This window comes from Pleurodeles waltl, chromosome 10 (assembly GCF_031143425.1).
Source record: "Pleurodeles waltl isolate 20211129_DDA chromosome 10, aPleWal1.hap1.20221129, whole genome shotgun sequence".
In the NCBI taxonomy this organism is placed as follows: domain Eukaryota; kingdom Metazoa; phylum Chordata; class Amphibia; order Caudata; family Salamandridae; genus Pleurodeles; species Pleurodeles waltl.
The window spans coordinates 817,858,740-817,876,078 of record NC_090449.1 but is presented as its reverse complement, the minus strand read 5'-3'; the positions used below and the strand labels follow the sequence as shown (position 1 = coordinate 817,876,078).

The window sequence follows — 17,339 nt, the reverse complement described above, 5'->3', positions numbered from 1 at the left end:
TGTTGCGTAGGCTCTCATTATCCTGATAAGGCTACTAGATTTGGGCGGCAGAATCACTTGCGCTGTGGGGGACTGTCTCTGAACCCACTACAGATTACACCTGTCGGCCTAATCTGGGTTTTGTTCCGGCTAACCAGCAGCGCATGACACAATTGACTCCTCAGGGAAATCGTGGTCACTCAGTTCTCATCCGTTTCTCTCAGTTACATTAGTTTCACATACACAAGGACAATCAGAGGCAGAATGGAGTTCAATAAGGTTTTATTGAAATAACTGCATCTTAGATAATAAAGCGTGCACTGCAGTAACTAGGACCATGAAGCATGACAAGATTAAAATTGTGACAAGGAGAGTGAAACATAAAAATAACGCTACCATATTGTCACTAGAATCATTAAAGATAGCTCCCACCTAGGCTATGTTAGAGCACAGCATGTTAAGATATAATTCTGCCCTTCAGGTTCCCCCTGGAAGACATCATCCCTCATACCTGAACAAGAGGCCTGTAGTCTACATAAGCAGCTGCAGCGAAGCAATCAGCTTACAGTCGTGGTCATCTGGCTGGAATCTCGCTTTAATGCACATGGGTCAAAGTAGTACTTTTATAATAAAACAACTGATGTTCCAAGAAAGGATCCCCACGTTACAGTGTGTATGTTTCTATGAACGCTAGAGACAAAGCGTTCCCACGTTTGCCAGCAACCTATCTTACTGCAGCCTTGAGAAAAGCAGAGTGAAAAATGTCTTGTTTAAGAATGCAGTGCTGGCCTAGGCAAAGAACAGCTAGATAGAGAAAATAAAAGAAAACCGCAAATGTGGCTATTGTTAAAATAATAAAACGAAGCTGAATAGGCCTAGTTTGCTAAAATAATGTGTTTGAAGTTATAACTAAAATGGCTACAGAACAGCTGAACCCAGGTACTGACCCGTGTCCAGTACACGGGTAAAATGGCTTCTCAGCACTTAAGAATTCCTGAAAAATGGAGCTGCAGTTTGTAGGGGCACCACCGCTCATGTAGGGGTGCCCTCGCACACAGGTATTTGCACCCTGCCCTCTGGGCTAGGAGGCCCTGCCATACGGGTGACTTGCAGTGACCTGTAGTAAAAGGGTGTGTTAGAAATGGGGTCTTTCGTTGGCAGTCAGGTTACCCCCTGTCCAAGCAAGGACCCTCACCCTAGTCAGGGTAAGTCGCACACAATCCAAATTATCCTGTGCCCACCCTCTGGTAGCGTGGCACTGAGCAGTCAGGCTTAACTTAGAAGGCAATGTGTAAAGTATTTGTGCAATAAATCAGACAATAACACCATATAGCACCACAAAAATACGATTTCTGGCACGCGGACAGTCTCCTATGTGGGTCGCGGGGTTTTCAGGCGCCCCGGGGTCTGTGTGTGGATTCCTGGGCTTGTTGTCCGGCTGCGCGTCGTTCCGTTGGGCTGTGCGTGGAATTTTCTCCCTCACGGCAGGCGTCGCGTCGATTTCCTCTCTGGAAGTCGAGCAGCGTTGTCCAGGCGGGCCGTGCGTCGAAGTTTCGGTTGCACCGCAGGCATTGCGTTGATCTTTTCCTTGCAGGGTCGAGCGGCGTCTTTCCGGATCGGCGTGCAGTGAATTTTTCACCGCGGAGCAAGCTGTGTGGCAAATTTTTCGGCGCACAAGGAGTCCAGTTGAAAGATGGAAGTCTTTTTGGTCCTGAGACTTCAGGGAACAGGAGGCAAGCTCTATCCAAGCCCTTGGAGAGCACTTCTGCAGCAAGGCAAGAGTTCAGCAAGGCAGCAGGCCAACAGCAAGGCAGCAGTCTTTTGTAGAAAGCAGTCAGGTGAGTCATTTGAGCAGCCAGGCAGTTCTTCTTGGCAGGATGCAGGTTCTGGTTCAGGTTTCTTCTCCAGCAAGTGTCTGAGGTGGTAGGGCAGAGGCCCTGTTTTATACCCAAATGTGCCTTTGAAATGGGGGAGACTTCAAAGAGTGGCTTAGAAGTTCACCAGGTCCCCTTTCAGTTCAATCCTGTCTGCCAGGGTCCCAGTAGGGGGTGTGGCAGTCCTTTGTGTGAGGGCAGGCCCTCCACCCTCCCAGCCCAGGAAGACCCATTCAAAATGCAGATGTATGCAAGTGAGGCTGAGTACCCTGTGTTTGGGGTGTGTCTGAGTGAATGCACAAGGAGCTGTCAACTAAACCCAGCCAGACGTGGATTGTAAGGCACAGAAAGATTTAAGTGCAAAGAAATGCTCACTTTCTAAAAGTGGCATTTCTAGAATAGTAATATTAAATCCAACTTCACCAGTCAGCAGGATTTTGTATTACCATTCTGGCCATACTAAATATGACCTTCCTACTCCTTTCAGATCAGCAGCTACCACTGAAACAATGTATGAGGGCAGCCCCAATGTTAGCCTATGAAGGAAGCAGGCCTCACAGTAGTGTAAAAACGAATTTAGGAGTTTTACACTACCAGGACATGTAAACTACGCAGGTACATGTCTTTCCTTTTACACACACAGCACCCTGCTCTAGGGGTTTACCTAGGGCACACATTAGAGGGGACCTATATGTAGAGAAAGGGGAGGTTTAGGCTTGGCAAGTACTTTTAAATGCCAAGTCGAAGTGGCAGTGAAACTGCACACACAGGCCTTGCAATGGCAGGCCTGAGACAAGGTAAAGGGGCTACTTGAGTGGGTGGCACAACCAGTGCTGCAGGCCCACTAGTAGCATTTAATCTACAGGCCCTAGGCACATACAGTGCACATTACTAGGGACTTATAAGTAAATTAAATAGTCCAATTGGGTATGATCCAAAGTTACCATGTTTAAAGGGAGAGAGCATATGCACTTTAGCACTGGTTAGCAGTGGTAAAGTGTGCAGAGTCTAAAAGCCAGCAAAAACAGGTCCAAAAAGTGGAGGGAGGCAGGCAAAAAGTTAGACCTGACAGCCTTAGGGTGGTCACACCTAACAGGGTGCATGCACCTTTTCATGTAGGTTGCAATGGCAGGCCTGCATACACATTTTGCATGGGCGGCACAATACATGCTGCAGCCCATGGGGAACCCCTGGTGCCCCATTGCCCTGGGTACCCAAGTACCATATACTAGGAACTTACATGGAGACACCAGTATGCCAATTGTGCGGTGTGTTAAGTCCTAAGCAACCAAATTTAGAGGGAGAGAGCACAATCACTGGGGTCCTGGTTAGCAGGATCCCAATGAACACAGTCAAAACAAACTGAAGAAGGCAAAAATTGGGGGTTACCGTGCCAAAAAGAGGGTACTTTCCTACAATTAGTCAAGAGAAGTGTATTTTATTGTGACTTAAATTGATAGCTAAAAAAGTACTTACCCACTTATCGTGATCTAGTTGTCTAAATTTATATAAAAATGTTATTTTTATAAATTGGTATCAGATTTCTTTGAGTGTGTGTCTCGCTTACTGGCATTGTGTGTGCACTAAATGCTCAACACTATCCTCTGATAAGCCTAAACCGCTCGCCTACTCTACTGCAAAAATAGAGCATTTAAGATTACTTTTTTAACCCCCATCAGCCAAAAAGGTTCACCTTTATTAACTGCATAGTGTACCCTTACATTGGTACACTGCATAGATTGCCGGTTTCCTACGTTGGTGGCACAGCGGTGGGTTACAAGACTTTGCATTTGCTGTACCACTCTGTCAATAAGTGATTCCACTAAAGAATCTACAATTTACTTTAGTTGGCAATTTCTTTTTTGATGTTTCAGGCACGTTCAGCGATAGACTCCTGACACTTAGTGAGGCAGATTCGGAGTCCTATGACCTCATGAAGCATACCCTTAATGAGGGATTTGGACTTACCACTGAAGAGTACAGGATTAAGTTCATGGAGATTCACAAAACCTCGAGTCAGGCCTGGGTAAATTTTGACTTCTCAGTCAAGACACTAGGTGGCTGGTTAAACGGTAACAAGGTGCGGGCCATGAAGGGCTCTACAATTTGATTATGATGGAGCACGTTTAGTCAAACTGTCCATCGGAAAAGTTACATCAGCATCTAGTAGATATTCTACTTTCTAGTTCCAGAGAGCTGGCTAAGAAAGCTGATTAATGGGTTAGGACTAGGATTCCCAAAAAGCATTGGGGGGAGATCCCAAGAAAAGGGGGTATGCCCACAGAAGGGAAACAAAAGAGGTGGTAAGTCCTCCTAAGACCTCTAGTGGTAAACTGGATAGTAGGGACCCTAAGCTTAAAAAGACCCTATAAGGTAGGTCCTGCTTTGACAGCCAAGCATGTTGGTGTTGGTCATCACAGAGGAGACTCAGCTTGTTCCAAGAAAAAGGTAGGCACTGGGGTTGTCAGTGAACCCTTGGAGTATTGCTCCTAAGATTAGCCTTTAGCTGGGCAGTAGGCTAGAAGATGAGTTGGTGATCTGAGAGGGAAGCAAACACTTCCATCACATCCAAGTGAATGGAATCCCAAATACTGCCCTGAGGGATATTTGTGTCAGTCACACTGTTGGGCATGACATGTTGGTATCCCTAGACCAATATTCACCAGGAGAGACTGGATGAGTAAGGGTTGTCCAGGGTAACAGTACTGTTAGGCCTGTAGTCGTAGTACCCTTAAAGAAAACAGGGTCCTTTAGCTGGCAGAGGGTGGTAGTCAATCCAGACCTCCCCCTTGATTGTCTCCTTGAAAATGACCTCCCAGAGGTTAGTCTGAGCCCAAAAGAGGTACAGGAACTGGTCCAGATCCTGTCCTCTCCCAAGGATTCTGGAGTTGCTGTACCTAAAAGTAGGCCCCAGAAGAAAGGCAAAAAGAATTAGTGAGTGTAGGAAAGGTGGGCAACTTTTAGAAAATGTTCCAATCAAACAAAGTTTTTGCTCTAGTAAGGAAGAGCTCTAAAGTTGGTACCTATGAAACCTTACCTGCCCCACAAAAAGTCCTGACTAGTCAGGCAACTGTTCAGCAGGAGGTTGTGGTCCCTCGGTTAACAGAAGAAAGAGTGAAAGAAGGCTGTTTGCTACAAGATGTAGTAACCCCCCACTCCAAAACAGCAGTAAGACCCCCAGAACCAAAGGGAACCTATTTGTTAGGCCATCCACCTGTCAGTGGAGAGCTAAATGTGTGGTTCTGGGTACTGACACCTGTCCGTAGCCTCTGCTGGGTGTGTCTACAAATACTTTACACATTGCCTCTGAGATAAGCCTAACTGCTTGAGACAAGCTACCAAGGGTGCTAGAAGAGATTATTTTAGCTATGACACTCCCTTACACTGACTAGTGTGAGGCTGGGTGCAAACCACTTCCAACTAGAGACCCATTTCCAACAGGTAGTTTGGGGTGGAGTGGGGCAGGGTAGATTGTTGTTGAGTAGACTGAGGCGAAGTGGGTCAGATTGGACCGTAGTGGGGTAGATTTGAGAGGAGCACAATAGATTGGGGTGGGGTGGGGTAGATTGGAGTGGGGTTGACTGGGTTACATTGACTGTAGTGGTGTAGTGTGGAGTAAGCATGATGAGATAGCACACTTAAAAACAATAGCTCCAGCTGGGACTTAACTGAGTCTCTTCCAACAGTCGGGCATCACCTGCGAGGAAGCGCGCGATCGGCCACGGAGTCGTATAGACCCCTGGTAACAGTACCTTGGAAAGCGATGAGGAAACAGACGTTACACGGAGTTTGGGAGGTGAGGCGTCACTGGAGCTGGTGCAACGTTGCTTCCTTACTGCCACCGGAGAGGTGAGGCATTGGTTCCTTTCTGCTGTGCAGGGTAGGTGAAGTGCCGGTTCCTTACGTTTGCAGAGGAGGTGATGCGGCGTTGGTGGCGAGGCATCAGTTCCTACCAACAAGGCGTGGTCGATGAATCCAGCAGGTCAAGATTTGAGGCATCGACTTTGCGGTGTTGTGATCACACCACAGGGCCACAGGTCCTGCAGCACAGTCGGGTGCCACGGACGTTGGTGACACGGAACACTGGACTCATGCTGTGGCAGGACTTCAGAGGCACTGCAGTGGCATCAGCCCTGCGTTGTAGGTCCCAGTTGTTGCACTCAGCGGGGACCACGGCTCCGATGCAGGTAGCGGCGTGGGGTCAGACAGCGGCGCCAGTTCCAAAGTTGTTCTGGAAGTCGATGTACTAGTTTCTTCCTTGTTGCACCAGAACTCTCTCCCAGTGGCCTAGGAACTGAATTTGACCCCATTTGGCAAGTCGGATTCTCAGCAAGAGTGCTCAGACACTGGTAAGTGAAGTCTTTGATGTCCCTGAAACTTCTTAACAGGAGGCAAGCTCAGTACAAGCCCTTGGAGAACCTTTGGAAACAGGATGTAGAAAGCCAAGTCCAGTCCCTTCACTCCCAGAACAGAAGCCGCAAACAGCAGGCCAGCACAGCTAAGCAAAAGGTGGAGTGGCAATCCCCCCTACTGCATCCAGCTCTTCTTCCTGGCAGAATTTCCTCAGTCCAGACGTGTTCTGGCTATGTGGTATCAGAGGTCCAGTACTTGTACCGATTTCTGTCTTTGAAGTAGGCAAACTTCAAAGAGAAGTTTTTGTAGGGCACAAGACATGCCTTTCCCTGCCTTGGCCCCAGACACACATCAGGGGTGTGGAGACTGCTTTGTGTGAGGACAGGCACAACTCTGTTCAGGAGCAAGTGTCTGGTTTTCCCACTACTCTAGCTGCTCAGGACGGACCCATCAGCCTGGTGATAGGCCATCAGGATATGCAGGGCACACCTCAGCTCCCTTTGTATGCACGACTGTCTAGAGTGAATGCACAAATAGCTCAATTGCCATCCTGACCCAGACGGGTGTTCAGCAGACAGGCATAGGCACAGAACGGTTAAGCAAGAAAATTTCCACTTTCTAAAAGTGCCATTTCCAAGCTCACAATTCAAAAACAAACTTCATCAAAAGATGTATTTTTAAATTGTGATTTCAGGGACCCCAAATGTCACATCTCTATTTGCTACCAATGGGAAATTGCACTTAAAATATATTTCAAGGTAATTCCCATGTTACCCCATGGGAAAGATAGTCCCTGCAATAATGAAAAATTAATTTAGCAGTATTTCAGGACATGTAAAATACACCAGTATATGTCCTATCTTTTAAATACACTGCACCCTGCCCATGGGACTGCCTTAGGCGTACTTTAGGGGTGACTTGAATGTAGTAAAACAAAGGGTTTTGCCCTAGCAAGTAGGTCCAATTGCCAGGTCGAAATGGCAGTTTAAAACTGCACACAGACACTGAAGTGGCAGGCCCGAGACTTGTCTGCAGGGCTACTCATGTGGATGGCACTATCAGTGCTGCAGGCCCACTAGTAGCATTTGATTTACAGGCCCAAGGGTACACACAGTGTATTGTACTAGGGACTTACTAGTAAATCAAAATAGCCAATCATGGAGAAACCAATCACCAATATACTTTAGACATAGAGTATATGCACTTTAGCACTGGTTAGAAGTGGTAAAGTGCCCAGAGCCCTAAAGCCAGCAAAAACAAAATTCAGCACAGGATCAAAAACCGAAGTAAAAGCACAAATACAGGGGAAATCCCACCAAGAGATGACCGGTTTAACTTCACCCAACTCCATGCTACCTCATCCCATCTACTCCACTCCAGGCTACCCCACTCCATACTATCCCACTCCCATCTATCTCACTCCCATCTATCTCACTCCTCTCTTCCCCTCTCCACTCCAGTCTACCCCACTTTACTCCAGTCTACCCCTCCATAATCCACCCAATTTATCTGACTCCAGTCTACTCCTCTTCACTCCAATCTACCCCATTCCAGTCTGTCCCACTCCAATCTACCCCCAATCCACTGCACTCTTTTCCATCTACTTCACTTCACTCCAATCTAACCCATTATATCTCACTCCACTGTACCCCCACTCCAATCTACCCAACTCTAATCCAGTCTACCCAACTCTAATCCAGTCTACCCAACTCTAATCCAGTCTACCCAACTCTAATCCAGTCTACCAAACTCCACTCTGCTTTACCTCAATATAATCTACCCCACTCCAATCTACCATGTTCTACCCCAATATACCCTACTTTACCCTACTCTACCCCAATCTACCCCAGCCTACCCCACACCACTCCAGTCTACCATACTCAAATCTCTACCCAATCCCACTTTACTCCAATTTTACCCAGTTGAACCCCACTAAAATCTACCCCACCCTAATTTACCCCACTCCAGTCTCCTCCACTTCAATCTACACTCCAGTCACTCCACTCCAGTCTACTCTACTCCACTTCACCCCATTCCACCCATTGCAATCTGCCCCACCCCACTCTACACCACCTTAGTCTAAACCACCCCAGTCTACCCCATCCCAGTCTACCCCACTCCACTCCAGTCTACCCCACTCCACATTTCCCACTCCTATCATTCCTCTTCAATCTATCTCACTCCATTCTAATCTACCTACTCCATTCTAATCTACCCCACTTACACTCCTTTTCCCCAGTCTCACTCCATTCTCGACTCCAATTTATCCAACTCCACACCACTCCAGTTTAACTCACTTAACTCTACCCCAATCTCCCCATTCCATACTACCCACACCTATCCACCTAATCTGCCCCACCCCAATCCACCTAATCAACACCACCCTAGTTTAGCACACTCCATTCTATTCTACCTAGTCTACCCCACCTCATTCTACTCAAATTTACCCTGATCCAGTACAGTCACCTAAATGAACCCCACACCATTCTGCCTTACCCCCTTCAGCCCCAAACTACCCTACTCCAATTTCCCCCTTCCGTTTGCCCTACTCAAGTCTACCCCAATCATTCTACTCCAGTCTACTTCACTCCAATCTACCAAACTCAATCCACCCCACTCCAGTCTACCCCATACCAGTCTACCCCACAGCACTCGATCCAACTCCATTCCAACCTACCCCACTCTCCTCAAATCTACTGCAATGTACCCCACTCCTTTTATCTCACCCCAAACTACCCCACTCCACTCAATCAACCCCACTCTGATCTACTCCACTTTAACCTACCAAACTTCACTTTAATCTACCCAACTCCACTTTCATCTACCCCAATCCACTGCACTCCACCCTTCACCTATCTGCGCCACACCACTCTACCCCAATGTACCCAAATCCAATCTACTCCTTTCTATTCCAGTCTACCTCAATCTACCTTAATTCAGTCTTCCCCACTCCAATCTACCATGCTAATGTACTCCACTATACCCCAATCTACCCCACTCCACCCTACCTCAATCTAACCAACTCCAGTCTACCTCACCCCACACCACTAACTTTTAGCCATGCTGAACAGCAGCCACACTGGTGAACAGCATGGCTAAAACGCAATGCACAAGTGAGACCTATTGGCTTTCCAATGCTTGTTACTCACTGGGTTACGTCAGATACTGTTTGAGTAGGCTGCGAGTATAACGAGCATTGGCTTTTGGAAACTAGTCTCGCTTGTGTGTAAAGAATAGCAAGTGATTTGTGGTAAGGGCATTGTAAAATAATATACACATTATTACTAATAAACCTGGAAAAAGGCTCTAGTGTATTCTCAAGTCATTTGTTTTCTTTACAGTCAAGCTAGACCCATAGGCACTGCTAATACTAATTTGTGCTTACCTACTTCGTCTCCAATACCGTGTCTTACTTACTCAATACCTTTACCCCTTTCTAGTTTGTTTCCTGTACAAGTTTTTCATCTCTGGTATCCCCCCCCCCCCCACCCCCCCCCCCCCCCATCCCTCTCAGACCCGATATATATTTTGTATCCTGATGCTGTTTTTCCAAAGTTAACACACACATTACACTGGTAACCAGAAGAGGTTATGGAACTTTGTGGCACAATGTAGCCTGATCAATATTTCTCTTACCGGCCTTGTTTGTATAGGATTGTCTCCTAAGCTGATACTCCCGATGTTTTAGCAAATGAATTGCAGGTTCCTAATGTTCGGGAGAAATGAGAAGTGGAGGTGCAGATGAATACAAACCATTCTGGGTTTTATCAGTGTAGCTGGCTCCTTACGTGGAGTATCTGTGCACGTTGCCCCTAACAATGAAGTGTTTAGCTAATGCCCTTGAGATTCATTCCATCCAGGGAAAGAGTTGTTGCTTACAATGCATTAAAAGTAGTAAAAGAAGCATGGATCTCTCCTCCATATGAATTAAAATTGAAGAATGCTCTTTGATTAATGTTAGTGAGTGATTTAAAAATAATCCTTTTAACATTTTCTCCGCTCTGGTTGTGAATGCTCTTGATAGATGCAGGAAGCATGTAATATGTTTAATTGGTTAATGTGAATTTTGTGTTTGCCTGTTTAGTCTATTTTGTAACAAAAACTAATGGAGGTTGTTTTGTTAGCTTGTTCCTTTACGCTGATAATGGAATTCATTTTAAAAAACTCATCCCATTACAGCAAATTTTTTCTTGTGTTTGAACAGAAAAAAACATTCAGATCTAGAGTCAGAGATTCAATCATTGTTAAAGTCAAATAAGCACCTTGAAAATATTTTGGAGGCAACGAAAGCCCATAAACGCCAAGAGGTGTCCCAGCTGAATAAAATGCACGTGGAAACAATTAAGGTAAGTTTGTAATCAAGTGTTCACATATTTGCCTTAAATGTATTTTTCCCTTCTAACTTTACTATTTATTTTCAACAAATAGAATTTCTTTTATTTTCTTATTTCCTTATTTTTCTAAATGTACTATGGTCATGTAAGGAAACTGGAGATTTGATGGATGAATTGTGGATTTGTTGCACTGAATAATTTCGAAAGCATGAGAATCTCCTCTTAAGCAAACATGTTTCCCAGAGTTTGAAAAGACAGGAATGGTGAGCTGAATGAGATGGAGTTGCTCCATGAGCTTCGAGCTGTTCTTTAGCAGCTCTGTTTAGGGTTCTAGGAAGTTGGGGAAATGGCTTCTCCTTTTTTTGTCAACCTGAGAAATCTATGCTGTATAGGTGGTACCCTGTTGCTTTAGGCCAATGCTCATGGTATCTTCTGATGAAGCAAATGTGCCCGAATCTGATGTCACCAGTGCAGTCCATAGTAGCTAGTGGTTTCTGTCGTCAGTAACTTTATTGGGAGTTTGTGGGAAACTGGTTCTTTGTTGCAGTGGCCCTTCCCCTTTTTTTGCCTGGGTTCTGGATGCAACTTGGACTGGAGTGCACTGGGATCCTTCTAACCAGGTTCCCAGTGCCAGTGTGTTTTCCCTAAAGATTGTAAAGGTAATTGGATACACCTTCAGCTATCACTATAAGCCCCTAGTAAAAGGCACTTAGGTACCCAGGGCATAGGGTACTAAGGGTAGGTCCCTGAGGGCAGCAGCATTGATTGTGTCACCGTCTAGGGCCATGCATCTAGATGCACCCAGCACTGCCATTGCAGGCTGGGTGTCCTGGTGCAAGCCTAAAACACAAATTCGACATGGCACAGTGCCTGTGTGCCCTGTCCACCATACACAGCATACACTATGGTTAAGACACCACTCTGTCAGGCTTTCCAGCCCTAAGGCAGGGTGCACCATATTATATGTGAGTGCATAGCTGCATGAGTAATATGGCTCCACTGTGTCCTTACCAAACCTGGGACATAGTGAGTGAACAGAGCAGCCATTTTAATACAAGTGCTGGACACTGGTCAATATCTGTTTCCCAGCCACATGATGGCCACTCTGAACCCTAAGTTGTTTGGTATCAGTCAACTCGGAATGATAAATCCAAATTGGTACCAGTATTGGATTTATCCCTTAAAGGACCCAGGGTCACCTTAGAGGTGCACCCTACAAAAGCTAACTACCCTGGCATGGTTGCTGGCCAGTCCCAACCAGCCTGCCACCTCCAGACAAACGTCTGAACCCCTGGGGTTAGAGCTCTTGCTCTCTGGGATTCAGAACAATGTCCTTCTTGGGTGGAGGTGCCAACACCCCCTCCCTCAGGAATGTGCACTGTCCTGGCGATGAGCTTCAAAGGGCTAACCACCTTTGAACCTTTGAAATACAACCCCCAGGCCTGGTGCTGGCAGCAGATGATACCTCCTGTGCCAACTACCCCCCCCCCCCCAACACACACACACACTCTTTTGGTGGGAGCAATGGTGGGAAACTCACAGTAGGAGGAGTGGCCCCACCTGGCATGCACCACCCCTAAGGTGTTGCCTGCGAGGTAGGCACTCCATTTCATTTTCTTCCATCCTAGATGGAATGAAAATAGCCAATCGGGGACAGGGAAGTGACCCTTCCTACAGGAAGTGGTCACTGTAGTGGGTGTAGTCACCCAAAGGTACGTGCCCCATTGGACACTACCAGGTTCCCCCTAAAACACCCACTAAATTCAGTACTTAGTGGGCATCCCTAGGCCTGGTAATCAGATTCGACGGACAAAAGAAGACCTGCACCAAGAAAATCCAAGGCCAGGCACTGTGGACCTCCTGCAACAAAGAAAAGGCTCCAAACCCTGCCTGCTGCACTTAGGTCCCGACAATTGCCGCTTAGGGGCTGCTGGACAACTGGAAAAACTCTAAAGGCCCCCAAAGGACCTCCAGGCTTTGAAAATCACCATAGAACTCCCTCCAGAGTGGAGGTACCACTCTACAACAGCAAGCCAGTGAGGGTCACTTCACTGACCAGCTGCTAACTCCAGAACCGGAAGCTGCAGCTGGACCAAATGACACACCGATGACCGTGAGGCCAAACCCTGCAAGTGTGCCAAGTTTGGTGGCTCTGGGCCATCCAGTGGTCAAAGCATACCAATACCATGGTTATTGGTCAGTTAACGTCAGACCGAGAAAACCAACCCACCGGGGCTGAAAAAGGACCAGGAGGAAGCACCAGTCAAGGGACTTTAGGAACAACCTGGACCTCCCACCACAGTGCACCCATTGTCCTGCAAACAAACCTTGAACCAATCTTACCTCCTGCTCTAGAGGGCATCCTTGTGCACAGCTCCTAGCTAATGGATTAGCTCTGCACCTGGCTGCCCTATGCCATGCAACGAAGAACCTGCTGTGCCTTAAGGGTCCCCCACCCCTTGTGACCTCCACACTCCAAGGGGACCCCAGAGAACCACATTTAAATGTACCAGTTCAATGCTTTTCCAAGTGGTCCCCCCGCATTGGCCCTGCACTAGCTTGAGAGATCTTCCAACGCTGCTCCTGCTGGAATCGGGAGCCGCCCGAACTTCTCCAGCTGGCGTAGTGTGCCCACCAATGACCTCAACCAACCTGCAAAAGAAGAACTTGATAAACAAACTGCAATTTTATAGGGATTTTTAAAGTGATCCTCCATTGATTCCTATGGTGCATAATTATGCACAAAAAGACTATTTTTTATTAAACTACAAACATTCGTATCTCAAAATGTACTTATCCAGTTTTGATAATCTTGGTCTTAAAAATTACATAAAAATATAAAGTATTTTATAAATTGGTCCCGAGTTATTCCTTTGTGTGTGAGCGTTGTGGAATTGAGGCTGTGAGTACAACACATGCTTTACACTTCACCAAGATTGGTCTAAGGGCTCGACCAAGCTACCTTAAAAATTAGAGCATTGAGTGATCTAGTTATTACCCCTGGAAACCAACATGTGGTTGCCCGGACCCTCCCACACAGTGTGCCTAGCTATGCAAACTACATAGAGGGCCAGCCTCCTACAGAGTTGATTTGGCTTTTCTATAGGATCTTAATTAAAATACAAATCATGTCAGTTAATATCTGCATGGCATATTCCATAGCGAAAATTGATACCTGGGTCTTGGAAATTGAAGAAAACCCCTTACAAAATTATGAATAGAGCTATTGGAACCACTGTTTGACTCTTGCTGAGTATCACCTCCCCTAGGCACAAAACTCTTTGGTTAAGTTGTAGCATAAAAACACAAATTGCAAGCGTTTACAAAACCAGTAGATTGGGTTTAATGTGGTAATGCACGAAATACAGAACTAGCACATTTAAAGCCAGACGAATGTACAAAATGAAAGCTGACCGAATTGAACATCTCCCATAGTCTTTGTAGCCTTTGTTATAGTCCTCATTTTCCTTCTATGACAAAGGTTGTAACAGTTGAGTATGGAAGGCTTGCTTCCCCCGGACCTTCGTTTCACATAGAAACAAAAAAGGCTGTATTGAAGGCAAGAGAGCCTTCAATATAAAAAATATTTCATTTCTGAGAAAAAAAAACGATGGATTGACACGGACACACAATAATAATCTTTGTAATCAATGCTCCATTGCCTCGCTCATGCCCTAACATGCAAGTACTCCCGCGGAAGGAAACAGACAATAGCATTAGGTCAGAGAGAAATGCTTCTCTGGGCGAAACCAAAGTGTGATTGATAAATTTTCAAGCCGATTGCTAATAGAGGCTAGTTAAAACAAGATAAAACAGTGGTTTAAGGGTGTAGATCCAAATTACACGAAAGGTGTTACAAAGTCTATTTGACAGTATGCTGTCAACCCCCATTCGTAAACAATCAAGATGAAGTTATGCTGCAGGACTTAGTTTTACGTGCAGTCCCTTTGCTAAAATTGCCTAGCTGCCGTCTGTGGTGCTTCATAAACTTTGCGAGGTTTGTTAACTGTACCCTGGTGTCTTATGTGATGCAAAATGTGTTTACACATTTCTGTAGCAAGTGTTTTTACCTGCAGAAGAGTCAATTTTTCTAGAATGATGCTTTCCAAAGAACAGTGACTTTACGATCATACTAACAATTAGGAATGTAGCCAGATGTATGACCTCTTTCGTTTTTTGGCTGCACTGAAATTTAGAATTTATGATGATTATGGAAGAAGGCTACTGTAACTTGAGCAACGTAATGTTTCACGCAGTTAACGGTTTCTTTCTTATTCAGAATATGACTACACCTACAAAAGCTTACAACTTACGATCTCGCTTAGTTCCCCGAATGAGCCCTGACATCTTGCCAAATGGTTGTTTGGATACTCCAACATCTGGAGAGCAAATGGAAGATATATGCAATGAGCCAATTCCACCTGAAATGAAGGAGCAAGCTTATGAAGCTATTGCAGAGGAGCTCAGACTTGTCCAGGTAGTTTGTTCATTACATTGTTGAATTTTGTGCCAAAAATGAGAAACCGTTGGCTGTCTGAGTTTTAATTGAAGAAAAGAAAATGTATGCATTGGCTTTATGGTGCAAATCAACTTTCATTATATTTCTGACACCAGTAGTGTCTCGAGAGACAAAGACAAGATTGTGCAGGAGACATTTTGGGTACAAGGACCCGTGGCCGTTTCTGACACATGGCATTAAATTGGCACATGCAGATTTGTGGTTCACTTTATCCACAGAAACATCTTAAGCAGAAGATAATTTTTTATAGTCAAGGGTTTTCTTGCCATAATTGTGGGGAAGAAAGTGTTGGCTTTCAATGTCATTTACCTCTGCTGTTCTCTGTCAACAGAGAATCACTGATGTAATTTGTATTCAGTCATTAGTCAGCTGCCTCTTGATAAACACTTCTGTTGTGCATCATATTCATTCTGATTATAAATCACATGTATTTCCATTGTGGTGCACCGTAATGTAGTATGTTCTGTGCTTTCTGAAAGTGTTTTTTTTCATCTCAATTACGAGGAAGAGGAGAAAGCAAACACTTGCTCTTGGAGGCTTTGAATGCCCAATGGGTTCCTCGTGCCTTAGTGTTGAACAAGGTTTATCAACCCCTGTTATTCCGAACTTGAACAGGCAACTAATTTCTTGACTGTATTTACTTCTGTGTTAATTCAAACTTGAATCACAGCTTTGAGGTGTTTCGCAAAATGGTCTGTGAAAGAGCTTCACACTGTAAATGAAGAGGGGGGGATGGAGGCAGCATGCAAGGATGCAGTAGGGCACAGCTGCTGATGGAGGAGTTGTAGCATGGTGCGAGGTTTTGTTGGCGTAGAAGCCAGCAGACAGTCAGCTGAACTGCTAGATATAAGGCAATGGAACAACCTGTGAAGTAATGCAAACAGTATGTTTCTGTGAATGCTAGACATTTGTGGCTGTGGAAACACCTGCTGTGCATACTCCTTCCACGTAGTGTTGGCTTTGCATGTTGCAAGTAGATTTCCTTTGAAGAAGACATTTAAGTCACAAGGTCCCTCTCTGGATGTAGGCGTGGTCACAAACGTCATTGTTAGATTGTTTTTCTCTGCAGTCAGGTTTGGACATGATCTAGTGTGCTCCCGGTCTCACTGACTTCCCCCTCGTCCAGAGAACAGTCTTTGATGCACATCATCTAAACATTTGCTCCAATTCCATTCATTGGCCCCATTGACTAACTTCAAGGCCTCTCAGTCCTCTAGGGCCTTCGGGTTACTGCATTCTTTTGACTCCTTTTGGAAAATGACGACACTCTTGGCATCAAGAGATTCCCCAGTTGTCATTCTAAGTATCCTTGGGCCGACCTTAATGCTGTGAGCAACTTGTGCCTCTTGCTGGACCAATGTGAATGCTGCTGTGACTGGTGCTTGGTGTTTTGCAACAGAAAGATTCTGCGTCAGCGCCAAGATCAATGGGCACAAAACAGTCAGTCAGATTTGTAGAGTGCTTCTTGTCACCCATGAGGGTTTCCAGGCGCCGGCAGGATCCAGTTGATTAGTCAAATAGCAAGGTCTTCAGGGACTTTTGGAACTTTGGAAGAGATGAGGAGGTCCAGAGATGAAAGGGTAGCTCGTTCCATGTCTTCGCTGCTAGGTAGGAGAAGGAGTGACCTCCTTTTTGGCTACACTGGATGCAGTGGGGGAGAGGGAGAGGGCTGGGGGAGTGTAAGGGTTAGAGAAAGGGAAGAAGGGGGGAGATGCCTGGTGGGCTGATGGAAGTTCAGGTGGTGGTTCAAATAGGTAGGCCCGCAGTTGTGTATGGCCTTGTATGCATGGGGTCAGAGCTTGAACTTTCTGTAAAGGGAGTCATTGAAGTTCCCTGAGGTAGGAGGTGATGTGGGTTGCTATAGGGAGATCCAGGACAAGTCTGGCTGTGGCGTTCTGTATGATCTGTAGTCATCTGAGGAGGAGAGCTGCAGTTCCCCGTGCTGAGAATTGCGATAGTCCAGTCGGCTGGAGAGGAGGGCCTTTGTAACCGTGCACCTTGAGATTTGGGGTAGACATTTGAATATCTCACAAAGTATGCATAGGGTGAAGAAGCAGGAGGAGACAAAGTTGACATGGTTAGCCTGTTGTCCATAGTGATGCCTCACTTCCTATTATAGTCAGTGGGGGGTTCAAGTTCTGAGGGCCACCAGGATGTGTTACATGGGGAGCTTTTGTTTCCGAAGTTCAGTACCTCTGTCTTGTCCGTGTTGAGCTTCAGGCAGTTGCCCTTCTTCCAGTTGGTGATCTGTCGTGCAGTTGTGGAAATTGATCTTGGTGG

At 45.8% G+C, this 17,339-nt stretch overlaps 1 protein-coding gene across 2 annotated transcripts in view; it reads left to right on the top strand.

Moving 5' to 3' along the window:
• The window catches only part of KIF15 (kinesin family member 15), a 930,781-nt gene that overhangs the window by 300,891 nt on the left and 612,551 nt on the right, over positions 1–17,339 (top strand). For both annotated transcript variants that reach the window (XM_069211483.1, XM_069211481.1), the window contains exons 16-17: positions 10,411–10,552; positions 14,820–15,017. In XM_069211483.1, coding sequence (XP_069067584.1) covers positions 10,411–10,552; positions 14,820–15,017 — 340 coding nt within the window. The remainder of the gene's footprint in view (positions 1–10,410; positions 10,553–14,819; positions 15,018–17,339) is intronic.